The sequence below is a fragment of the Engraulis encrasicolus genome, unplaced genomic scaffold (genome assembly GCF_034702125.1).
Source record: "Engraulis encrasicolus isolate BLACKSEA-1 unplaced genomic scaffold, IST_EnEncr_1.0 scaffold_145_np1212, whole genome shotgun sequence".
In the NCBI taxonomy this organism is placed as follows: domain Eukaryota; kingdom Metazoa; phylum Chordata; class Actinopteri; order Clupeiformes; family Engraulidae; genus Engraulis; species Engraulis encrasicolus.
This window is the reverse complement of record NW_026944966.1, coordinates 68,865-96,598: the sequence shown is the minus strand read 5'-3', so window position 1 is coordinate 96,598 and position 27,734 is coordinate 68,865. Positions and strand designations below refer to the sequence as shown.

The window sequence follows — 27,734 nt, the reverse complement described above, 5'->3', positions numbered from 1 at the left end:
GTGATATGCGGCATGTGCATTATTGAGGAAAGAGACGTAGGCTAGCCGTCAGTATTTTTCCTTCATATCATTCAGAAGCATGGTGTGATGCATACTTTGTACTATGGTGCGCATATCTACCATCTCCTCTTTGACAAACTGACCGATTTGTTTTTTTCACTTGTTCTTACACACATATTGATGACCATGGTGCCTATGTAATAACACTTAACTTTGAAGTGAATTATTTTCAGAATTACACCGTGAAATGTATTCTTCCTTTTTGTATGCATACATCTGTGCGCTGTGCACCTTGTAAACTTGTAACGGTGATAGCACAGTCATCATGAAAAGAGATAAGAAACATGCAAAACCATGCCTATGAGAAATCCCATCGTAATAAGATTTTCTTTAATTATCTTCGAAATGACACAACACATATCATTCTTGAAGCCGTTCCATGACCATGTTTAGCACCAGAGACAATTGTTGTTTTCCTCGCACGACGACAGCGGCGTCGCCACGGTCCGAAATCTGTAAAACTCAACAACAAAAAAAGAATTGAAGTGAATGGGACCGTAAAGTCCAGAATAGCTGCACACCGGAGCGGCTGAAAAGACGGCAGTCTCCATAGTCGAGCTCTAAACCGGGGTCAGCAAACTTTTTGGTCACTGTAAACTTCTCCAAAAAGAAATCTTGAATTTATGGACACCTCTCTTATGGACGTGATTTCTACAGATACGGCTGCAACACTACGGAACAACAAAAGTAGGCTAACATAACATCTCATCTAAAATATGTTGTCGTTTGTTTTTAGCCGTTTTGAGGTTAGGCTACGGGCAGAGTGCTGTCGACATAATAGCAGAGAAATAGGCTAAATGTTCTTAGTCCACTCTACTTGGTTAAGATTAACGTAGCCTAATCATTAACACAGACGGGTGCATTTGTTCCAGAACAATTGTGTTAGGTGTACCATATTGCTATTTTAAACAATTTCCTAGTAGCTATTCTTCCAAGTGAAACCGAAAGTAGGCTAAACGGGACGTGTTGGACTGGTGTCAAGCGCCCCACAGCTTTCCGCAGCTACCCGCAGCTACTCTGGACTTTACGGTCCCATTCACTTCAATTCATTTTTTCGCAGCCAGAACAGGTTTTACAGATTTCGGACTGTGCCGACGCCGCTGGTGTCGTGGGAGGAAAACAACAATTGTGTCGGACGCTACACCTGGTCATGGAACGACATGCGTAACAAGAATGATCATAACTTGTGTCATTTCGAAGATAATTAAAGAAAACCATTTTCACAATGGGACTTCTCATAGACCTGTTTTTGCATGTCTCTCATCTCTTTGCATGTTGACTGTGCAATCACCGTGACAAGTTAACAAGGTGCACGGCGCACAGCTGTATGCGTCCAAAAAAGAAGAATAGCATTTCACGATGTACATCTGGAAATAATTCACATCAAAGTGAAGTGTTATTACATAGGGCACCATGGTAATCAATATGTGTGTAAGAACATGTGAAAAAAATAAATCGGTCAGTTTGTCAAAGAAGACACAAAAGATATGCACCACAATGCACAGTATGCACCACACCGTGCTTTTCAATTATATAAAGAACAAATACTGACGGCACGAATGTTTCTTCCCTCAATAATCCCACGTCACATATCAATCAAGCAACTGAGCTAATGTGGCCACAAAGGGGCGGTATTGTACGCTACGCTGACACATTCGAAGTCCTCAGATACAGATAGGCCTACAGTCATGAATTACCTGACAAATTGCTGCTAGGCTATTGCAGTGGGAGCGCTACACTAAAGAACTGTGTCCCATATCTGCCCCTTTCATATTCATACATTGACAATTGAATTGACAAATGAAATACTAATATTTTACTGCGTCTTTTACAGGTGCCCGTATTCTTCAAGTCTGTCGTTACAGCGCAACGACGGTCAGCGCAGATGTGGCGATGTGAACACTCTTGCATTACACCTTTTGCATGTTGTACATGTCTCCAATCTATATATGATTGACTGGTGCCATCTGCTGGCCTCATAAGGCTGCAGCGTAAAGCTCGAAGGAGAACGTGAAATGATGTCGCCCCTAGGCCTACAGATAGGCCTAATCATGAGTATTTCTGTTGCTGCATGTGATATTTTTGTGAATGACTATTATTGTAATTTCAGCAACATTCATTATTACTATTACGAGGAGTATTATGTAGCCTAGGTGGTCCTATGACTTAGTTTTGATTGAAATGTGCCGTGCGCTTGAGAAGCAGCAATATGTAGGTGCCCCCCTATCTGTCCTGCATGTCATTCAGGGACACTGTGTGGTTCGCACTGCGTGTTTTTGTGGTGAGATGTGTTCAAATTCGGAGGACTAAAGCATTTTTTGTGTTCTTGGTGTGTTACACGGTAATAGCCTACAGGTTGCGTATTACCATGTCGGGACAGTAAAGTTTACTGTGAAAAACTACAACATGAAAAGCGCTGCCGTGTCGTTGTATGTGTAGTTGGAAGATATAGGATACCTATTGTCATGTCAGGGTAGTTGCACGGTGAACATAGGCAAAGTTGGAGAGATTGAAACGATGAGTGAATGGCAAAGGCCATTGCGATGAGAATGTCTTTGATTATCTTCGACCTGATGCGGGAAATGCCATTCTTGATCAGCAAGCCGTTTAATGGCCATGTTTAGCATCCGAGACAATTGTTGTTTTCCTCGCACAGCAACAGCGGCGTGGGCACCGCCCGTTTGTCTGTAGGCAACCTGTTATCGCTCCAAAAAATGGATTGAGTGAATGGGAGGGTGTAGGCTAATAGGCCTACCATGTGGGCACAGATCTACATAAATCAAGTAGGTAGCAGGCTTCACTCAGGTTTCTTGATAACTTTTAAGGGTGCTGTCCCAAATGAATACTTAGAATAAAAGAAAAGGGGGGCGCACCTTGCATCAAATTGATGCAAGGTGCGCCCCCCTTTTCTTTGATTCACAGATCTACATAAACCATATGCTATTGAATGTATTCTCCCAGCATAATTACGTCCTTGCTTCCTGAAGTGGGCCTAGGCATATGAAGTGATGGGGTGCACAACGAAGAGATGTGTGGTCAAACACCATGAAGCGCATAGCTTGGATGCAGCCATGCCTGCCATTCTGCATATTGTGGGTTCAAGGCCCCTTAATATTCAATTTGAATAGGCCTACACGTGTAGGCTGTGTTACCTCACCCCTGATATGGGCCTACATTATTAGGCTTATTCAGCTCGCTGAATAGGTGCCTTCAGTATTTCTTCAGCGTATCATTCAGGGGCATGTCATTGCACACCGTGTATCTGCATATCCACAGTGTCTGTCTGCTTAGAGAAATGAGGCATTTTCCTTTTGCACTAGGCTACATGTGTGGTACGAAGTTCCTTACTTTAATCATGCCACGATGTTCCTTCAATATGTAGGCCTACATTGTTCTGGTCGTGCACATTGTTGCCTAACCATGAAATTGTGACGGCACAGTCAACATGCAAAAAGATTGGAGACATGTACAACATGCAAAAGGTGTAATGCAAGAGTGTTCACATCGCCACATCTGCGCTGACCGTCGTTGCGCTGTAACGACAGACTTGAAGAATACGGGCACCTGTAAAAGACGCAGTAAAATATTAGTATTTCATTTGTCAATTCAATTGTCAATGTATGAATATGAAAGGGGCAGATATGGGACACAGTTCTTTAGTGTAGCGCTCCCACTGCAATAGCCTAGCAGCAATTTGTCAGGTAATTCATGACTGTAGGCCTATCTGTATCTGAGGACTTCGAATGTGTCAGCGTAGCGTACAATACCGCCCCTTTGTGGCCACATTAGCTCAGTTGCTTGATTGATATGTGACGTGGGATTATTGAGGGAAGAAACATTCGTGCCGTCAGTATTTGTTCTTTATATAATTGAAAAGCACGGTGTGGTGCATACTGTGCATTGTGGTGCATATCTTTTGTGTCTTCTTTGACAAACTGACCGATTTATTTTTTTCACATGTTCTTACACACATATTGATTACCATGGTGCCCTATGTAATAACACTTCACTTTGATGTGAATTATTTCCAGATGTACATCGTGAAATGCTATTCTTCTTTTTTGGACGCATACAGCTGTGCGCCGTGCACCTTGTTAACTTGTCACGGTGATTGCACAGTCAACATGCAAAGAGATGAGAGACATGCAAAAACAGGTCTATGAGAAGTCCCATTGTGAAAATGGTTTTCTTTAATTATCTTCGAAATGACACAAGTTATGATCATTCTTGTTACGCATGTCGTTCCATGACCAGGTGTAGCGTCCGACACAATTGTTGTTTTCCTCGCACGACACCAGCGGCGTCGGCACAGTCCGAAATCTGTAAAACCTGTTCTGGCTGCGAAAAAATGAATTGAAGTGAATGGGACCGTAAAGTCCAGAGTAGCTGCGGGTAGCTGCGGAAAGCTGTGGGGCGCTTGACACCAGTACGTGTTGACCACGCAGACAACGTTATGAATTCCAAATGTAGAATGTAAAATTTTCGTTGTGTTTTACATGCACAGTTCAACCCTGCTATGAAGAAGTAGGCCTAAATAATAAACGCATCAGTTCATCACGTAAGTATTTTTTTGTATCTTCCTCAGTGAACCAATACACAATAAGTGGTATGCGATATCATACTGTAGGCCTATAGCCTTTTGATCGACTGTCTTTTGATAACGTAACCCACTGACATCAGTAAAAAAAAGTCTATGCTTTCATTGCAGTTCAGCTGCCATGTCGTCATCATCCCATACCACCTGATTACCTGATTACGTGGATCCAGTACCAGCTTGAACAAGTGAGGGTATTAGGCTATGCAGTACCTTGACCTTGAGTAGACATACCAGAGACAAGGGACAGAAACAACGTGTATTTTTTTTTCCCAAATCAGAGACAATCTTAAGTGATTATTCTCTCAATGTATCAGTGGTGTAGTCTACGTAGAACGCGGGTATACGGAGTATAGGCCTACCCACTTCTAAATTTCAGGGATTTCAGTATAGGCTACCCATTTAAAATGGATTGATCCATTGTTTTGAATAGCACAAATACACAGTACACCCACTTCAAAAAATGCTCAAATATACAGTATACCCACCATAGAAAAGTAGACTACACCACTGCAATGTATATATAGGTGGATACCTAATCTTGCAGACAAAACGATGAAGAAGTGATGACATGAAGTTCATTGCTATTCAGCTGGAATAGGGCAGTCATGGGTCGACTTCCGATGGTGGGAGATGGGAGTTAACTGTTGCTCTCTACGCTTCCTCCTCCATGACTGAGGTAACCTGAGCATACTACATTGCTCCCTTGGGCGGCCAGTTGGGGCTGCCCCCTTGCAAGGTTGAGGCATAAATGCAGTTTCATTGTGTGCTGTGTCACAATGACAATGGGAGGTTCCTAGGTGGGCTTTCACATTCAGTATTTTTCAATTAGCTATGTAAGTTACATGTTAAATGTAATGTATTCCGTAATGCAGTGGTTCTTAACTGGAATAGTCTTGAGACCCCCAATTGTCCATGTCATTACGCTGTCTACAAAATTCTTCTCGCACCATCGGAATCTTCAAATATGGTAATGATCAAAAATATAACATTTGATATCAAGTCAAGTCAAGTCAAGTAGGTTTTATTGTCAATTTCTTTACATGCACTGGTCATACAAAGAATTTGAAATTACATTTCTTGCTTTCCCATACAGACATAGACTAATCTAGGTAAGGACATAGACAGTATAGACATAGACAGTACTTATACATGGACTTAAGACAGTATGGACATAGACAGTGCTCATACAGACATTTAAAGTGCAAGACTGGACAACAGAAGACTTGTAGAGGACATACATTAAGAGGTATTGTTGTGCTTTTGTGCTTTTCCTAAAAAAGTCCTTTATAGCGTTCTGACATGGTAATAGTAGCATTTTGAAGAAAAATAAATATTAAAAAGGTCTGTCAAGTACACCAGCAGCAGTGTGTGTGTGTGTGTGTGTATGTGTGTGTATGTGTTTAGTGCAGGTAGAAGGTGCGGTGTGCGTCTGTGTGTGTGTTCGTGTGTCTGTGTGTGTGTGTGTGTGTGTGTGTGTGTGTGTGTGTCAGTGTGTGTATGTTTGGGTTTAGTGCAGAAAGTGCAGTGTGCTTGTGTGTGTGTGTGTGTGTGTGTGTGTGTGTGCATGTTTTGAGTTAGTGCAGGTTGAAAGTTCAGTCACAAGTATAGTAGTGCAGGTGGAATGTTCAGTCGCAGATATGGTGGTGGGGGATGGGGGGGGGGGTTGTCAGTGGCCTTGCTGGCTAGAGGCTGACAGTGGAGGGAGAGTGGGTTGAGTGTTCAGCATCTTGATCGCTTGGTGCATTGTGCTGCTCGCCAGCCTGGTGGTACGGGAACGGAGGCGCCTGTACCTCTTTCCAGAGGGCAGGAGGCTGAACAGTTTGTGTGCAGGGTGGCTTGTGTCTATAATAATGCATTTCATAAATATGCATCAGAATTTGCTTTGTCTGTTGACATGTAACATGTCTATCTACAGGAGAGGAGAGTGAACCATGTTTCACTCCCTCTTCGACATCAAAGTAATTTATTCAATACCACATCTTGTGACAATAAAAGGGTGAATTAATACATTTTTACACCACAGCTGCTTGACCCACCCAGAACCCCTCCGCGACCAACTTTTGGGTCCCGACCCACCAGTTAAGAAACGCTGCCGTAATGTGATCTTGATTGGCAACCATACAGGGACAATTGGAACAAAATGCACAGTGTACTGCAGATCCCCAGATTTTTAAATTTCTCCTGGAGTGACTTTCCATGTAGGCTTAGTTGTGTATGCCATACAGTACATATCAGTGCTTTACACTAACTTTTTCGCTTACCAGCCATTTTGGCTAGTGGTTTTCGTGACTCACTAGCCATTGGGCCTTTTCACTAGCCATAATTTTCTTAACCATCATAGCAGCTTTAATGAATTATACAATAGGCTGTAATAATGTAATGTAGGATAATATAACATAATATAACATAATATAATATAATATAATATAGGGCCTAATAACTAGAATTGTTGTTAACTGGTCCATGCATGCTATAAGAACAGATTAACTTATTTGAGGAATGGCATAGCCGTGCAGAAACACCAAGCACAGTGTTGTGGATGGGCACAAATGTAAGCTACATGAGAGCAAAATATTCCCGTCTTTGATCTGAAGGGCACTTTCGATGCGCAAAGTAGATAGTGCAAAGTCATTGCCAAGCTTCGCATGTCCTCGGTCATGGATGTGGAATAACACCTCTTCTGGAATATTTTCTCATAAAAGTAGGCTATCTACTAGAAGGCACACACATATGCGGCCGGTAACTACAGAAGGAGCTACGACTTCCTTTCATTCCGTTTAATATTGAGTTGTTTAAAATATAAACGGACGCAAAGCAAAATGGGCACATGCAAAGTGACATGGGACATGATTTTGTACTGTCTGGAAGGCTACTACTGTTTAAGCCCCGTTTGACAGTCGGGAACAACGGCACAAGAAACATGGAGGAATATTAAGGTATGAAGACATACAGGCAAATCAGAAAATGATTTAACCGAACATTATTAATGCCGCATGTGTCCTTGTCTTATCACTGCGCTAATTAGTCTCAAGACTTTCTCAAGACTGAGGTGTTCTCCTCTCGCCTTGGTCATTTTAATGTCCACTACTACTATGCATTGTACTAATGACAGATCCCAAAACAGGTCAGTTGAGATGAACTTTATTTTCACGTGAAGGTTTCAGTGACATTTCCAAACGCGCGCTGATGTGCTGGTAGCTCGCTGCTGCCACTCATATTCTAGCTCTATCTGCAGATTCCTCTCCTGCGTGAGACACAGGTGACACGTGACACAGGTGCTTCATGGGTATTGTAGGCTCGCGAAATCGCATTGCATTGCGTTTGTAGCAAAGACGGTCCGAGGGAAAAAACTACAAAATGCGGTGCCTCATCATTTAGAATAGTGACGGACCCGCCAGAATGGCTAGTGAACCTTCGGTATCTACTAGCCAACGCCGACTTTCACCCGCATTTGGCTACCTGGCGTGTGTTAGTGTTAAGCCCTGGTACATATACATAGCCTACATATTTGTAACAGCATCTGGTCACGGAGAAATTGATGATGTGCATACTGCATTTACATGAAAAACATACCACTTGTGAACGGGCAGCATACGTTGTGGAAGTAAACTATTAAACAAAGTGCATACTACTCTACTCTAGGATCATGTAATTAACTGGATACACTTGCTTCACACCATGAACACTGCATTTAACATGTTTCAACACTGGTAGAAGGACAACTACACACAGAAAGAGGTGGATTAGATGATTCGTCTGTGATTGTGGTGACAGCCGTGGTGTAATGGTTAGGGAGTTGGACAGTAGATCACAGTGTGGCAGGTTTAATCCCCACCCTTACCACTCCCTACACCTCCCTCCATGGCAGAGGTGCCCTTGAGCAAGGCACCTAACCTCACATTGCTTCAGGAACTGTAACCAATGCTCTGTAATAGCTGTAAGTCGCTTTGGATAAAAGTGCTAGCTAAGTGTAATGTAATGTAATAGAATAGAATAGACTTTGTCATGCCAGCATGAAAATTGCCTTTGATCTCACTGTATTGAAATGCAAATGGCCCAAAAACACTATACAGTTTGTTGCATCCACCCTGCCTCCAACCACGCCTCCCAGCATATGTCATATACTGTAAAAGTTAGCCAGTAGTTCCATACCCTGATCAACAAGTCTACCATGGCGATGTCCGGGCTGTGAATAGGGTTGGTTCAAAGGATTAGTGCTTCTGTTTCCACTGGTTTATGTCAGAGCCCACTTAGAGAGAGAGAGAGAGAGTGATATTGGAACACCTCAACAATAGGTGTATATTTGACCCTTTATCCTGTTAAGACACAGCGTTATAGATTTGCCGTTACTTGAATGGCAATGAGTCATGGTGCATTACTAAAGGCCCTTTTCAAGGACCATTACAGATGGTGGAGCGGCATGCATTATGGGGCTACAAACATATTTCAGACTTCTTTTCTTTGTTTTTCTTAACTTTTTAGAAGCATACTGAGTTCACCTGCCCAAGATGTGGCGCTGGCATATCATATCAAAGACTTCGTGAGCTGGTCCATCTCAAGCCAGAGAAGCAACAGTATTTTGAAGAAACTATTGCAACTCTCACTGCCTCGAAACTATGCGATTACAAAACTGTAAGTTTATTTTTTTCCCCACAAACCAACATTTCAATAAAACACTAATTTAACAAAACATTACTCATATTACAGGAAGAAAATATAAACTTGACTCACATTATTAAATCTAACTGATATTGTTAGTAAGTCCTAGACGATTATTTCACTGTAAATAAAAAAAGAGTTGCTTATCTCGTTGGTTGTAATGTCTAGGAAATGGTGCAATACATACGTCACGAGTCACGACCAAAGGAGGTCCAATCTCTTAGAACTTAAACAAAGTCCACCTGAAATCAGTGCTCAATTCTGCACGTCCAGACCTTCTGAACACAATCAATATAAGGCATAGTTGTCAGTAAGACCAGGCTAGCAAGCTAGTAACCTCGGATGACTGTATCTTGTTCCTAGCAGGTCCTTCCACTGTGTGATGGATGACGTCTTGACCATTTCAAAAGTGTGTTTCTTTTAACCTGTCCCACAGTGCCCAGGTTGCCAGTCCAATGTGGAGAGAGCAGACCTGAACAACTTGTGTGTGCAATGCTCCATTTGCACCTCCAAGATGGGCCGCACATACCAATTCTGCTGGCAGTGCCAAAGGGAATGGAAAGGGCCGTACATCAACGCCAAACATTGTGCAAATTTGGGCTGTGGACAGTTGAAGGTATAACACATTACTACCAAGACAAAGATCAGAAACGATAGGTTCACTCTATAAAGTGTAATAGTTTTGACATATTTAGTTGTGTATGCTCTTAATACCATTCATTTCAACTTCCAATGCAACTTGCAGCCCACACAATTAAACAAAACTTTTCTGATATTCTACAAATAGATATGCCATTTCAAGCAGTCAAGCAGTAGTTTTTCCCTGAAAAAAATAATTCCTCTTGTTTTACACAAGTTTGCTGTATACTGTATGTGCAGTTGATGTCGGTGTCTTTATCCTCAGATTTCCCAGCCTGAAGCCCCGTCATCTCTTAAACTGTGTCAACCAGAGTTCAAGCGTGACAAGCTCCAGTCAGACAAAGATGATGTAGGTATTTACTCAACACAATAAAACACAATAAATACCTCTGAATATGTTTACTCTATTATTTGGCATTATCTTAGAATTTATTTAACAAATATCCCTCAAACATTAAATGCCTAACAACTACAGTATGACTTTCTTGCTCTAACGTCTTTCCAACTCTTCTCTTCTGTCCAGATCTACTTGTCTTTTGACAAATCGGCAAGAAGGAGTCGCTTGGCTTTGATCATCAACAATTTAGATTTTGTGCACCATGATTACAGATGTGGGGCAGAGATTGATGAGCACAGGATGAGAGTCCTTCTTGAACTACTGGGATACGTGGTGGTGACACTTAGGAATCTGACCTCCCAGGTACCACAGCTAGTTTTACGTGAAGTGGTGGGGGAAAATAGTTAATGTAATAGCACAATGGTTCATTATTTTTGTTTATTATTTTAGGAGTTTTATTTTTAGATAATTGTGGTTTCATTTGTGGTTTCATTGTGGCATATTTAATCAAGGTTCTTGAATTCACAACATCCCAACATTACATTACTGTACATGACATTGCATTTGGCAGACACTTTATAACCAAAGCGACTCAAAAGAGGACATAATCAAGGCAACATCACTAGCAAATACAAAGTGCACATGAAATATACAGAACAACAAGTGCAATTGCAAAGAGGGGTTAGTTTTTTTTTTTTTAAATAAAGAGTACACACACACAAACACATACACACACACAAACTAAACTAAACATCATGTCAAGAGTCTGCCCTGGGGTTAGGCCAGCTCAAGCATTAGTCTAGTAGATGCTCTCGAAAGAGGAAGGTCTTTACTTGTTTCTTGAAGGCTGCAAGAGATGTGCTTAGTCTTGCAACATTCGTTTTCTTCTCATGTTTTTGGGTGGAGTTTGAGGCTGGCTGTATTCTTGTTCAACTACATAGTTGAGGCCGGTATTATTACCAGCTGGAACAATTTGCCATGTAGAAATGGGCCAAAATCCATAGTGGGGGGCACCTAAGTCTCCACCCATTCCGGGCGGCTCGTGGGGCTGGGAAGGCAAAAACTTTTGACTGGGCTGTAGGCCTAATGGACTGATCAAAGCTATTTTCCGACCCACATCATTCCGATCCGCATTTCCCCGTCGATCACACATATGCTGTGCCTCAGAATTAATAACAACCAATGGTGTGCTTGTTGACTTCACTTGGCAGGCGATTTTTGAGTTGTGTGTGTGCAAAAATATGTAATTATTTGGACTACACAACAGACGTTGCATGTCCGACGTGGTGCAGCGGTAGGGTTGGCTGTGCCTCGGTTCACGTCAGATATGCGAGGCGCATGTGTAGTCTCTAACACAGTTTTGCACAAAAGATAAAATAACGTTTCTTGCGTGTCGAAAATGAGTGGTCTTACGACGCAAATCCAAACCTTTCAAATTCACTGTCATCATATGTGAAATCCGGAGCACATGCTAAACGGGATGAGGATTTACAGTATATCACGAAAGTGAATAGACCCCTCACAGTTTTGCAGATTTTTGAGTATATATTTTCATAGGAAAGCATTACAGAAATTTCACTTTGACACAATGATTAGTGACCTTTTAACAACATATTTAACCGCTTACATTTCTTGTTCACTCAGAAAAAAACAAAATACAGCCATTAATGTTTGAACATGCACTCACAAAAGTGAGTACACCCCAGATTAAAATCTGGTAGAGAAGGGGCTACAACAATTCAAATTATTGGACATTATCTCCAGCAGTGTATTTTGTTTCCAGAATAAGAGAAACTGTAATAATGGTCATTCTCACTGAGAAATCAAGAGAAATATCTAATTTCAGGAGGGGGGGTAATAATATAGTCCTAAACTGCACCTAGCAATACCCCAGGTACAATGATAACGTGAAGATTTGTAAGGAATAACGGCCAACGAGATGTCCCGATATCGAGGGAAATAATGGAAGAGGCAAAGCGTTCTAAGTAACAGCCAGACGGCTTCTGCCAAATCCATTTTTCCCTTGATATCGGGACACCTTGAAGGACGTTATTCCGATTATCACACATTTCCCAGCATTCAAGTAATGATTTAGTAATTTGTTGGTTCAAGGCTTTGTTTAACAATTAGCCACTGCGCTTCCTTTGTTGCTATGGCACCACTTAGGCCTACTACATTTCAGGCAACAATGTTGCAGGCAGGTCACTTTGCTAGATTTTATTTAAACATTGCTTTGATTCTGGGGTTATTCCTCGTTAGGCTATGATTTGTTTAGTCATCAGACATTTTGTTTGTTATTAGGCTACGTTCATTCATAGGTTATTTAAAGTTGCTCATTTTGCTGAGTCTCGCAGATGATCTTGCTGCAGGAGATAGGCTTGTAGCCTTGCTGTCTTAATGCTGTCCGTTTGAAACTATCTTCCGTGCATGAATATCTATTTAAAAATACCCATGTTAGACTGTCTTAAAGGGACACTGTGTGAGATTTTTAGTTGTTTATTTCTAGAATTCATGCTGCCCATTCACTAATGTTACCTTTTTCATGAATACTTACCACCAGCCTCAAATTCTAAGTATTCATTATGACTGGAAAAATTGCACTTTTCATACATGAAAAGGGGGATCTTCTCCATGGTCCGCCATTTTGAATTTCCAAAAATAGCCATTTTTAGCTACAAAAATGACTGTACTTGGACCATACTAGAAAATATTTGTTTATTACTTAGTAAACTTTCATATAAAGATCAAATTTGGCAATAGGCAGCCCAGTTTCAATGAGCAGCATAGTTGCAGTACCTTTTTTGACCATTTCCTGCACAGTGTCCCTTTAAAAAGGCTACGGGATAGCGGCTGTCGAGATGTGCCAACTGCCAAACCAACTGCACCAGAATCCATTGACCAAACTTTGTAATGCATGCGTGCATCTATCTTAGTCGTGCATAGAATCTTCGTTTGGAATGCTGATGGTATATCATCCGCATGATTTCTCTAAGGTTTTCATTTAAATATTGTCAGTATTCTATGCACAACTACGTTAAAGGCACGCACACCCGCATGAGATCATAGGTGTCCCATTCTCAGGTAATAATGGACACCTGCTCAGCGAAACAGAAGATGTTCAGTCTATTCACCGGGTGATAAGACACAATATTTTCTATGCATTTCCAGGGCATGGAAGCTGCTCTAGAAGACTTTGCTCACAGACGGGAACATGAAGGCTCAGATAGCTGTTTTGTGGTGGTGATGTCCCATGGTACTCAGGATGGCATCTGTGGAGTGTCCTACAGTGTCGCCCTGGAGGACATTCTACCAGTCAACTCCATTTTTGCCCACCTCAACACTGAAGGTTGCCCTGCACTGCGTGACAAACCCAAAGTCATCCTCATTCAGGCATGTAGAGGAGGTAAATCAACCCATGTTACATACATTGCTTAGCCTTGTGAATTTGAAAACCCGACTTGCAGTCAAAAATACATGCCTGGTGAGTTGGTCTAGCCCTCATCCTTGTACGATTGCTACTAGAGACCCACAAATCACAATACAAGGTTTAATACAGGTCATTTTTGTTTTTCAGAGGAAGACGGAGATGTGATGGTTGCTGACATCGTCCCCATGTCTAGGCGTAGGAAGGAGCACCGCGAGAAGGACTTCATCTGTATGAGATCCTGCACTCCTGGTAGTACCACTTAGCAGCTACAGCATCACAGTTTTGCTGTTGTACTACTTATTGATTTTCTCACTCTGGCCGTATTCACGCATGCACCGCGTCCTGCTTCGAAGTTAAGCTCACGCGACGAGACAAAGTTTTTACCTGTTTTTATAACCTTAAAGTTCAAAGACGTTTTTTACATAGACAATATTCCACCGGCTTAAAGTACATGGACTATGTCAACTCAGGTTTGCCTCCCTGCTGTTGCCTTCTCACCGAACCCCGATGCACGCAGCCTGAGGTTAGAGTTTCGTTCCATAAAAGCCCTCCTGGACGATGCCTATCGGCGACACTCTGTACTCCTCTCTCGGTTAGATTCCTTGCATCCACCAGCAAAACCTGGCGCTTCCAACAGAAGGACCCCCAGGTTTATGAATCCGGCTGCGCTGTCTGATTCCTGGACAGTGGTCGCGGCGACAAAAGGTCGTGGATGTTCAACTCCAGTGGTGGTCCCCGATGGTAACGAGTTCACCTTCCCTCTCGCAAACTTCTTTGCTCCGCTGGAGTCAGTCTCGGACTCCGAACAATCCACGGTGGAGTCGCTTGCCTCGGGTGACTCCTCGGGATATCCGAAGGCTACGTCCAGGGCTGCGCTATCCTCCACGGATCAGCCAGGATTGCAACCTGTTGCCACCAGCTCGCCCAGCCAGTTGAAAGCTAGGTGCGCCTCGAGCGCCGTTGCCCATGATGACACACCGGTAGAAATCATCCAGAAAACCAGAAAACGCCGTGCTTCTCCACTGCCAACCCCAAGATGTAAAAAGCATCGTCGGTGTATATCCGCCGTCTGCAGTTCAGAACCAGGCCGAGTTTCAGCTACAGTTGATCGAACTCCACAATGCAAGCTAGCTTCGAACACCCTCAGTATGCCTTCAACGAGTGATGACGTCACCCATCGGAGATCCTCTTCTCAACTTCCAGACCCTACGGCCGCGGCTGGAACGGTGCCAGTGCTGCCCTGGCGGCTCAGTCTTCTGCTGTACTAAGTCGTCCCCTCAACATCCCTACTTACATGCATAGAGGTACCACAACGCCAGAAATCCTCCTGCTTGGCGACTCCTACATTAAGGGAGTGAAACTTTCTGCTGGTGTCACCTATTGCTTTTCCAATGGCAAGACTAGTGATTTTATTAACACTGTCCCCAAATTGCTTGAACACCATAAGTCAGTAAAGACTGTTATCATTCACATTGGGTCAAATGATCTTATGGATAGAAAATCTGCCAGACTGCATGATGAATTTTAGGAACTTCAAATTGAATCCCTGGGAACACAGTGCATTTTATCAGGTCCCTTTCCCTCTCCCTTCAGGAGAAATGAGCATTTCAGTCGTCTCTATGGACTGCATCAGTGGCTCTGTCACTTTTGCTTAGCAGCTGGCTATAATTTTCTCTCAAACTTTGACTCTTTTTGGACCAGACATGACCTCTTTGATACTGACAGACTCCATCTCAGTGCAGAAGGAACCAGGCTGCTTACCTCAAACTTGCTAAAGCATTTATCACATAGAGTCTGACATAGTGCCCAGCTTGACCCTCCTGTGATACCTTTATGTGCCACTCAACCACAACAGTATGAGGGTCTTGCTGATCTCTCTCCTCCGAACATTGGACCAATCCCCGTTTTAGTGAGGCCTATGATGACGCATGAGACCTGGGACATTAATTACTCCTGCCACATCCCCATAATCCCACTACCATCCTCAGCACCTGCCGTCTCAAATAGGCCTAGATCTCGCTTTCGCAGTGGTGGGGTAAACATTGGGAACATTCTGCTATTGGAGTACTCACATTGCTCACGGGAAGTGTCACACACCAAGGCTAAGGCAGCCCTGGTCAACTGTAGATCAGTGTTAAATAAGACCTTTATACTCAATGACTTTTTCTCTCGTCATGACTTGGACTTGTTATTTTTAACAGAGACTTGGATATCTGCTGGAGTTGGTGAGTCTGCTGCTTTCGGCGAACTGTGCCCTGCAAACTGCTCCTTCATCAGCACGCCAAGGTCCACTGGGCGAGGTGGTGGAGTTGCTCTTGTTTTTAGAGATGCTTTAAAAATTCAAAAGACTTCCTTGAGCATTTTTTCCTCATTTGAATTACAATGTGTGAAGGTGGAGTCCAAGCAAAGCCAACTGTTGTGTGCACTAGTATATAGACCTCCCAAATATGACGCAGACTTTATTAAAGATTTTTCATTTTTTCTGTCTCAGACGGTCTCTAAATATGACCGTTTATTACTGGTGGGTGACTTCAATATCCATGTCTGCTGTCCAGATAAACCCATGGTTAAGGAGTTCTATGAAACACTGGATGCTTTTGGCCTCACCCAACATATAGACCAAGCCACTCACAAACTGGGCCACACTCTGGATTTAGTTATATCCTATGGCTTCTCTGTTGAGAATATATCTATGGACGATGCCACTTTTTCTGACCACAAGCCTATATTTTTTAACATCAGTATCCCAAACCCTGCGCAGACAGCCAAAGCCCCAGGACAGCTCTCCCGCCGCCTGGGCCCTGAAACCACTGCCCTCTTTGTAGAAAAAAATGTCCTTACTTAAGAAATTGTCCACAATGTCTACAGCAGTAGACACCTCATGCAGCCCTGATGAGTTGGTTACCTTATTCAACACTTCCTGCTTGGGGATTCTAGATGTAGTGGCTCCGCTCCGCTACAAGCGTTCAATTTTTAAATCTAAGGCATGGCTGGATGAGAACACACGCTCACTGAGGCAGGCCTGCCGCAGAGCTGAACGGAGATGGAAAAAAGATCGCCTTACTGTCTCCTTTGACATTTTTAAGTCTGCCCTGCTATCCTTCCAGTCAGCTGCCAAAGCAGCTAGAGCCAAGCTCTTTTCAAATATATTAATTAACCAGCATTCAAATGGACCCAAAATTCTCTTCAACACTATAAACTCCATCATAAACCCACCTCTCTCACCAGCCCCCACCACAACCTCACATACTTGTGAGGAATTTTTGAACTTCTTTACACAAAAAATTGAGAACATCAGAGCGACCTTCCCGCCCCCAGCTCAAACCCACCCCCCTCATACAACCTCACCTTCCTGTGCAACAGTTACTCTTTCTGACTTTGACCCTCTATCCCTTACTGCCCTTAATGACATTGTCAGACGTATGAAGACCACCTCCTCCCCCGGTGATGATGTCCCCACTCTTATTTTAAAGGAAGCTTTTGATGTTTTAGGCCCCTCCCTACTGCTGATTATAAATGCCTGCCTGACATCAGGTACTGTTCCAGCCAGATTCAAGCACGCAGTCGTCCAGCCGCTGCTTAAGAAACACAATCTTGACCCAAATTGTCTTAACAACTATAGGCCTATCTCAAAGCTATCCTTTATGTCAAGGTTTTAGAAAAAGCTGTTTTTGCCCAACTGTCCCCCTATCTCTCCCAAAATTCAATCCTAGAGCCCTTTCAATCTGGCTTTAGACCATTTCATAGCACCGAGACTGCACTACTGAAGATCACTAATGACTTACTCCTCACTCTGGACTCGGGTGAGAACGCAGTCCTGGTGCTACTGGATCTCAGCGCAGCCTTCGACACAGTGGACCACAATATCCTCCTTGACCGCCTCGAGGGGCGGGTGGGCATCAGTGGTACAGCACTACTCTGGTTCAAATCCTATCTACTAAACAGAACGTTTTCAGTCTCCATCGACCACTCCTCCTCTTCACCAGCTCCGGTCTCATATGGGGTCCCACAAGGTTCCATTTTGGGCCCGGTGCTTTTCTGTTTATACATGCTCCCCCTAGGGGATATAATTCGCAATTACAATGTTTCTTTTCATTTCTATGCAGACGATACTCAATTGTACATACCATTAACATCCACAGATTCCACCGAGCGTTTGTTGGACTGCCTAGAGGCCATTAAGTGGTGGATGACCAATAACTTTCTTCAACTCAATGACTCTAAGACTGAGGTTATAATTTTTGGTCCCCCAAAATCACTCCCCTCTGTGACGACTAGTTTATCCACTATTTCACCTTACGTGAAACCATATGCAAAAAGCCTCGGGGTTATTCTCGACCCGGAACTTTGTTTCAAGAAACAGATCAACTCAGTAATTAAAAATAGTTACCACCAAATCAGAGTCATCGCCAGCATCAAACCCTCTCTTGCTGCCCGGGATTTAGAAACCGTCACACCGTGCTTTGTTTATTTATCTATTTGATTTCTCTCTAGCCTTCACTGTACAGCACTTTGGTCAGTTTTGTACTGTTTTTAAATGTGCTTTATAAATAAAATTTACTTACTTACTTACTTACTTCTACAGCTCTTAGTGAACCATCTCTTAATGTAATGTACAGTATAAGTAGTTAATGCAGGCTAAATGTAATGTGATGTAATGAATAGTTGAAAGCATGATACATAATATTTTCTATTACAATATTTCTTGCTTTCTGCTCTTTTTGCCGTGCCAGCATTGGTTGCTTGTAGTTAAGACCACTGCTTTCTCCACAGACACTGTGTCATACAGACACCCGACGACCGGTACTGTATTCATTCAGACTGTCGTGGATATACTAAACAACCATGCCCATGAGGAACACATTGAGGAACTGCTCAGGATGGTAAATACTGCCTCACTTTAAAAACAAACATAATGCAAATTCTGAAATATGTACATGTAGGCCCTATATGATAGTGGTATTGATTGTCATGCACTGGACCCTTGTGTATGACAGGTAATTTGTAAAGCACTGTAGCAGAAATACACAATGACAAGAGCAACATTGGAAATAGCACACACTAAAGACCTTACGTTTATTAACTTTGCTACTCACCTACTTGTGAGATTTCCAACTGCTTGCTCATGATAATCTGTGATTAGGTCTTAGGTGGTCTTATTAGGTGCCTATGTCTTCAATTGTATTTGTTGACTGCAAAAGGACTGCTGGTGCACTGTGTCCCCCTAGGTGCAGAAGACGTTTAGGGATAAACATCCAGGCCAAATGCCGTGCAAAGACAGAACCACCCTCTTGAAGAAGTTTTACCTCTTTCCAGGACTCTGAGTCACAACTGCCCGACTCAGTCTGCACACACAGCAGTCACGGCAGAGCTAGCAACAATATAGCAACCAGCAATTAAGGTGAAGGTCATGCCAACACCCGGACAATTCACTGGTACCTCACTGACCATAGAGCAGTGTTTCTCAACTGAGGTTTTTCTCAGCCAAATTTCTCACTATCTTATGTGCAGTTGAAAAGACAGGAAAAACATCAAACAGCCTGATAATCTTTCACGTGCACTATAAAAACAAAGTGTACAGACACAATACATAGCACCACAGTTGACCAGTACAATAGTTATCAACCTACAGTGTACGCTGGGGTGTTTTATTTTGTTGTTGTTTATGGGGCAGCCGTGGCCTAGTGGTTAGAGAGCTGGTCTTTCAATCTGGGGGTTGCAGGATTGAATGCCCCCTGACCTGACCCCACATTGCTCCAGGGACTGTAACCAATGCCCTGACAAATAATAACTGTAAGTCGCTTTGAATCAAATGAAAGCGTCCGCTAAGTGTAATGTAATGTTATGTTATGTAGATCAAAGCGATGTTTTCCTACTCTTAAAGCACAATGAGTTGCATGTATGTATTTTGTGAATTGGGGTAAAATTTAGGTCATAATCATTATTAGGCCTATTAGTAGTATAAATAATAATCATAGTAGTAGTAAGGTGATGGTAGGAGTGGTTGTAGTTTTTCTAGCACACGTTGAGTCTCACAAAGCTACTAGTTTCTACTGCATATTATTTCAAATGTATACCAGCACAAACTGTCTGGCCTTGCCCTCTGCTCACACAAGATGATCCCAGTCCAAACCTCTCCCCCACTGGTGCTACTAGAGTAGGGGGAACTGGGAACACTGATGATGGGCTAGACCCTAAACGTTTGTCCCCTGTCTGTCGGTTTTATTTACTTTTTTCGGCTTTGTTTAATACAGTTTTTGATTCTGCATTCAGCTCCAGTGTGCGACTCCTTTCTTCCTTTTCATTATATTGCACTTGGAATTACGCACCGAGCGATACGCTCAGGATAAGACATTGGCGCGGACGACACCCCACCATTGCTACTAGAGTAGGGCCACCACTCTCAACTTTACTGTGAGTTGTGTATGTTCCATTTTTTGTTGTTAATTGTTTATTTTACTTTATTACAATCTGTTCATTGTGTATAACCTCAGAGTAATTTGTTGTTTTGCCATTTTTGTGACCTTATGCAAGAGAAAATATCATCTTGGTTGACCAGCTAGACCTACAAAATATGCACACCAAGGTGTTGGTGAGATTTAGTCCATAGGGGGTGCTGTGATTAGCAAAAATAGCAGGTACCAGCAGGTCAAAGTTGGATGTACATTTCTGCTCATAAAAACTTCCTGTGCCTTGCCTGTTTGCCTCTGAACATTTGCTTTGTCTGTTGGCATGTCAACTGCAGGCTGCTTCACTGTAGCTGCTTGCTTGGTTCACACCACACCATATCACAAGCGAGATATGGTCTGGAGACTGCTTACTTACTGAATTTCTCGAGGGGGAGGTGTGGTTTGTGATTGCCAACAGCCATAGTTATACTTCTCAAGTCAAGTCAAGTCAAGTAGGTTTTATTGTCAATTTCTTTACATGCATTGGTCATACAAAGAATTTGAAATTACATTTCTTGCTTTCCCATACAGACATAGACTAATCTAGGTAAGGACATAGACAGTATAGACATAGACAGTACTTATACATGGACTTAAGACAGTATGGACATAGACAGTGCTCATACAGACATTTAAAGTACAAGACTGGACAACAGAAGACTTGTAGAGAACATACATTAAGAGGTAATTGTTGTGCTTTTGTGCTTTTCCTAAAGAGTCCTTTATAGCGTTCTGACATAGTAATAGTAGCATTTTGAAGAAAAATAAATATTAAAAAGGTCTATCAAGTACACCAGCAGCAGTATGTGTGTGTGTGTGTGTGTGTGTGTGTGTGTGTGTGTGTGTGTGTGTGTGTGTGTGTGTGTGTGTGTGTGTGTGTGTGTGTGTGTGTGTGTGTGTGTGTGTGTGTTTAGTGCAGGTAGAAGGTGCGGTGTGCGTCTGTGTGTGTGTTCGTGTGTGTGTGTCTGTGTGTGTGTGTGTGTGTGTGTGTGTGTGTGTGTGTGTGTGTGTGTTTGTGTGTGAGTTGTGTGTCAGTGTGTGTATGTTTGGGTTTAGTGCAGAAAGTGCAGTGTGCTTGTGTGTGTGTGTGTGTGTGTGTGTGTGTGTGTGTGTGTGTGTGTGTGTGTGTGTGTGTGTGTGTGTGTGTGTGTGTGTGTGTGTGTGTGTGTGTGCGTGCGTGTGCGTGCGCATGTTTTGAGTTCCCCAGCAGTGGGAGAGAGAATGTTTCTTACGTCCCACCAGCTGAGATGCTTTGGAACGCCTGTTGCAGCGGAATGTTCAAGTCGCAAGCCGGGGCCACATCAAAGTACCCTGACTTCATCCCATTGAAAATTCGTGACATCAACACAGCAATGGCAGCGCACAGTGAACGAATAGTTTATGTAGCATATTACTCTGCAGTTATCATTCTCTGACAAATAGAGTTGAATATGACCGGTTAATGGTTGCAAACCCGCTTGTGAACTTGTCCAGCGTGTAGTTACAGTACAGCGCCGCCAGTTGGTATTGGCACCCCTTCATTTTATTTACAAAATTTGCAATATATCCATAAATAAATGGAAATATAAACAACTTTTACCAACAGGATCTTTTAATTGAAGTTCCAAAGATATTTAGAATAGCAAAGTATTTTTTTCCAAATGCATTTTGTAATTTCAAGCAAAAACATGAAAAAGGGCATGTTCATGAATATCCTTAACGGATTGGACTCACACCATTAGACAGCAAAAGCAGCCTCCAAAGGTTTTGGTTTTTGGAGCTTCTTGCATTTCTCTAGTGGCATTTTGATGTGTGCATTTGGATGTGTGCTTTGGGTTTTTGTCTTCCTGGAGTGAACATGATCTTCACCTCAAACCAAGTGTTCTTGCACATGGTTACACATTTTCCTGTAAATGATGATACCTGTGATGCCTGTCATGATACCTGTGATATGGTCAAAGCCTCCAATACCTAATGCATCAATGGGGTGACATAATATTATAGATCTGACACCATGCTTTGGTAGGGTGTCCTTTTCCTTAAAGACTGTCTTGCAGAATATGCAAACGTGCTGTTTGTGTGCATCACTGAAAAGCTGTACTAAAAAGTGAAAAAAAAGTGAAAGCCCATTGGGAAACTCCAACTCCCATTGTCATTGTGACACAGCACTCCACAGCACACAAGTGAACACTGCACACTGCACACAACGAAATTGCATTTATGCCTCACCCGTGCAAGGGGGCAGCCCTCAGTGGCGCCCCATGGGGAGCAGTGCGGTGGGACGGTACCATGCTCAGGGTACCTCAGTCATGGAGGAGGATGGGGGAGAGCACTGGTTGATTACTCCCCCCACCAACCTGGCGGGTCGGGAGTCGAACCGGCAACCTATTGCTTCATCTGACCTTAAAACATTCATAAAAGGGCTGTGCTTTCCCTTTATTCCCTTATACAGACTTCAGGTGTTCCCTTTTATGACTTTCATGAAGCAATGTGGTCTGCCTTTGCCTCAAACCAAAAACCAATACTTAATGCAGTGTTTAACTTGTGATGCTTATTGAAAAAATCCTCCCATAACAGTTCAAACTTGACCTTCAGGTCTGTAGACTTATATCATAATTTCTTCCCTTAACCCCACATCCAAGGATGTTCTTTACAGCTCCCTGTTTGGCAGATTTCTGAATAACACAACACAGTGTTGGAAATGGTATACTAGGGTCTTTTGAGATAATCTTTTGTTATTTGGAGGTCTTGTTTTTGCAAATAATTGTATTTCTGGTGTCCTCAGGCAGCCCCTCTGTCTTCACATTTGTCAGAGACGCACAAGATGTAACGGATGGCTATTTAAAACACAAATATTAAAAAACCCTTGCCTAATTCATGTCCTATGGGCAAAAGTAATTTGTCAAAGGTGATTCCCATTTGTTATCTACCATATTTGAGTCAAATTAGGTTTCCACAATGGTATCCAGTAAAGGTTGCCAATACCAGTGATTTCAGGAGCTTTACTTTCTTCAATTTTTTCCCTCGTAGTTTAGTATTCATTACTGTTGATCATTTTTACATTTAGTATCAACCATAAGCTATCTATAGAAAAATCATGGTTGACCTTATTATTTGTTGTCTGGAGATATGTCCCATAATGTGCTTAAGCTTCAAGAGTGCCAATACTAACCGGCAGCACTGTATATTGGCATTTTTCAAAACTGATATGCGGCGAAATGAAAAACACATGGTGTTGTGGTTTCAAGGATTCAAGAGTTTATTGTCATTGTCAAAAATCAGGAAAATCAGCAGTAGGACAAATAATATGGGCCAGATGATCCAATCCTGCAAAGAATCAATGAAAATGAAATTAAACAGAAATGTATGGCTGGTTTAAAGCGATGGTTCGGAGTAGAATCACCCTAATGCCATTTGAACCGTGACACCCATCCACCTTTACACCCGAAGTGTTTTCTGCCGCAGGCTTACATCAACAGAGTTGCCGTGTTATTCGATGTTTATTCCGGATAGCTTGACTCAAGCGCATATGGATCCTGGGCACCGTCTCCAAACTTTCCCCACAAAAATAACATGTCATGACACCAAACTTCTACAGTATAACAAATGTGGTTTGTACTCACAAAAAGATGAATTTGAAACTTTGTACATAGTTCAGGAGTTTATTAGTAACAACACACGAGACGATTAGCTTTTCTGCTGCTAAACATCCGTCGACGTCACTTCCTCCAGCTGGGACTTTGTTGATGGAAACAAATACACGTGAGTCCGGAAGGCGGAAAACTCAAAAAGACAGCTTGCGCTACAACTAGAAATTAACCACTTCGGATTTAAATTTTACCACGTTTAATAAATAGAAGACGATGCCACACTCGTGCATATATCCTGGCTGTGGACTAAAACACAAACCTGCCATGCTGTGGACAGTCCCAGCTGGAGGAAGTGACGTCGACGGATGTTTAGCAGCAGAAAAGCTAATCGTCTCGTGTGTTGTTACTAATACACTCCTGGACTATGTACAAAGTTTCAAATTCATCTTTTTGTGAGTACAAACCACATTTGTTATACTGTAGAAGTTTGGTGTCATGACATGTTATTTTTGTGGGGAAAGTTTGGAGACGGTGCCCAGGATCCATATGCGCTTGAGTCAAGCTATCCGGAATAAACATCGAATAACACGGCAACTCTGTTGATGTAAGCCTGCGGCAGAAAACACTTCGGGTGTAAAGGTGGATGGGTGTCACGGTTCAAATGGCATTAGGGTGATTCTACTCCGAATCATCGCTTTAACAGACTCCGTTACTCAGTAAATAGTTATTAGGGTACACTGTTATTTTTGATCACATCAAAACTTTGTTTTGGCAAGCTTGATGTAGCCTGGTCCTGACCATCCCATAATACTACCATTTCATTTCGTATTTATGGTCTGGCATTTGTTTGCTCTGAAGCGATTGTAGAAAGCAGGAAGTTTGCACTCAGTTATAGTTTGAAATTATTGGACACCTCTCACCCAATCGCTGGCAGTTACTCAACAACAACATAGCGCAGACCAATGGCTCTGGCGCAGATGTGTACGTCATTGTCACGAGCGTTCTCCCCCTTTCGTCCCCACGTGGGGGGCGTATTCGATTATTGGCTGTTTTCTGGGGGGGCGTTGCAATCAAAATTCTACTGCTGCAAGCACTCCACAGAGAAGCACGGCCAGACTACAGTAGTGGAGCCAATCCTTTGGCGGAAGTACGTAGGATGGCTCGCGAGGCTAAGCTTGATGTACTCTAAGTATTTCAAAAAGGCTTGTGCGAATATGGAACTCGCCCATTTTGGTAAACTCTCCTTATGTAATATCCATTCCCAAATGTTATCGATTGGATTCAAAAACCTTCCCTGGCGTACATTGAAAAACCCACTAATTACCACACAGGTAAGGGCCCACAGCACTATAGTGATCATCTGTCACCATATCCAACTGTTTTTTGACAAACCTACACAACCTCTACCTCCATTGTTCCACTGAAGGAAAGGGCACCCCAGGTCATGACTGAGGCGGCATGTTTTAGAACATAAAACATATAAACATTTACTAATAAGCTTCACAAAATAATTAACATGGCCAGCAAGATTGCCTGCCAGCCATTAAATAGCATGGCCATGACTGTTGAAGCAAGGGTGGTTAATAAGGCACATAGTATTTGTAATGATGTGTCACACCCATTACATCAGGCCTATGAGGTGTTGCCTTCAGGCAGGAGGTTCAGGCTGCCTTCCTTCCTGACAAATAGAGCCCATAGGTCATTTGTACCCACAAGTATATCAATGATGAATAAGAATCCAACTGTAAGATAACTGCACTTTACCACTGTATTCTATGTAATATGAGGGGGTTTTGTCCTGTCCTATGTCATGCTGTGTTTCTGTTTTGTTGTGTGTGTGTGTGTGTGTGTGTGTGTGTGTGTGTGTGTGTGTGTGTGTGTGTGTGTGTGTGTGTGTGTGTGTGTGTGTGTGTGTGTGTGTGTGTGTGTGTGTGTGTGTGTGTGTGTGTGTGTGTGTGTGTATGTGTGTGTTGGTGGTGGTGGGGGGATCTGTCTTGTGTTTATTTCTGTTTTTGTAATCAGATGCACTGACAAAAAAAAGATGCACTGACAAATGGCACAGAACAAGTTTCTGTAAAGACGAATAAATAATCTATCTAGAAGTTGTTTTCCTCCAATACTGCTTCCTGATCCAGTTTTGCTGATACCTGTTCATTAATAATTAAATAATGGATATCTGAACATGCTCAGATCTCAAGATCTCAAAGGTCAATGTCCTATCTGTATTTATATTGCAGAACTTGACTAGAAAACTACATACAAGAGTGAATTAATGTCTATTAGTAATAGGTACGGTAAGGTAAGTTAAGGTAAGGTATATGATGGCTGCATTGCAATAATAACTGGTTGAAGTGTTCAATGTGCTTTATCTGTACTGATGCCAAGGTAGGGCAAACGTCTGAAAAAGATGACTAATTTCATAAATCATTCTTATTATACAAACAATTCCATCCCACTGGTCACACATTAGTCTATTATACAGCTGGTCCCACCATGCATGCCACCAAAGACTGTTGAATATTGGAAATCATCATCAAATGTTAGAAATCATCAGGACACATCAGGATCAACTTAAACCTGTCTTTGTGGATATATGTACATGCAGTCAGCAATGCATAACGGGCTTAAATGTTCCATGTTGGTTGTAAACTCTATAATATTTAAAGGGTGTGCTTATATTATCAACATAGGCCAGTGTGACATGACAGTCATTTTGCTGACAGATCATTTTACAGACAGATATCATACAATACCTCTGATCTAAATGACTACAGTACCTGATGAAATGGTTGATAGCTTCAACAACAACTTAAGAGGAATTCTAGATAACATAGCTCCAATTAGAACGACGACAAGAACCAGAGCTAGGTATTCACCTTGGATGAATGACTCACTTAGAGCCTTAAAAAGAAAATGCAGAGTAACCGAGCGTCTTTGGAGGAAAACTGAATTAGAAGTCCATAGACAGTCCCTTAGGGATGAGATCTCCTCCTACAATAATGCGGTACGCTCAGAGAGAAAAGCATACTTTTCCAAAATCATAACAGACAACCAGCATAATGCGAAAGTTCTTTTTTCCACTATTGACCACCTGCTTAATCCAACACATAGCAATAACAACCTAAATGCAGCATCACATGCCAAGTGCGAGGAATTTGCTAGATTTTTTAATAAAAAGATTGCCGACATTAGAGAAGGCATCCAAGGTGGAAACGCAGCAACCTCTGTCGCCCACTCAGGCGATACACCGAGGGGAGGGTTAAACCCCCCTAGGAGACCTGAGAGCTTCCAAAAGTTTTGTCCAATTACAGAGGACGACCTCTGTAAAATAGTCAGGGAAAGTAAGCAGTCTACCTGCAGCCTTGACGCGATCCCCAAATATCTGCTAAAAAACATACTTGGTTGCTTAGCAGCACCTTTACTGCAAATTGTTAACACCTCTATGCTTACAGGCATTTTTCCAAGCTCATTCAAAACAGCCATGGTAAAGCCACTCCTAAAAAAGACAAATTTAGATCAGAATTCTTTAAACAACTACAGACCTATATCAAACCTCCCCTTTATAAGCAAGGTACTAGAAAAAGTTGTATTTAAACAGCTTAATCAACATCTGGCTGGGAATGATATCTTGGAAAAATTCCAATCAGGCTTTAGAGCCAACCATAGCACTGAAACAGCACTAACCAAAATAATAAGTGATCTTAGGCTCAGCACTGCCGCAAACAAAGTTTCAGCACTTATCCTCCTCGACCTCAGTGCCGCCTTTGACACGATAGACCACAACATACTAATTGACCGCCTTGAATCTTGGGTAGGCTTGTCCGGTCACGTCTTAGAGTGGTTCAAAACATATATTACAGGAAGGCAGTTTTTTGTCACCATCGGAGAATACGCCTCCAACAAGTATGATGTGCCTTTTGGAGTTGCTCAGGGTAGTTGCTTGGGCCCTCTCCTCTTCTCTCTCTATATGTTGCCCCTGGGCTCCATCATCAGAGAG

At 42.4% G+C, this 27,734-nt stretch overlaps 1 protein-coding gene across 1 annotated transcript; it reads left to right on the top strand.

The window, feature by feature from the left end:
- Positions 1–618: 618 nt before the first annotated feature.
- On the top strand, positions 619–20,176 carry casp23 (caspase 23, apoptosis-related cysteine peptidase). The gene is made up of 11 exons (XM_063192542.1): positions 619–747; positions 4,565–4,618; positions 4,769–4,842; positions 9,140–9,289; positions 9,753–9,932; positions 10,221–10,304; positions 10,479–10,655; positions 13,461–13,695; positions 13,867–13,968; positions 18,493–18,602; positions 18,948–20,176. Exons 1-11 carry the CDS (start codon positions 684–686, stop codon positions 19,041–19,043), a joined length of 1,326 nt encoding a protein of 441 aa, XP_063048612.1. The 5' UTR covers positions 619–683; the 3' UTR covers positions 19,044–20,176.
- The last annotated feature ends 7,558 nt before the right edge of the window (positions 20,177–27,734 follow it).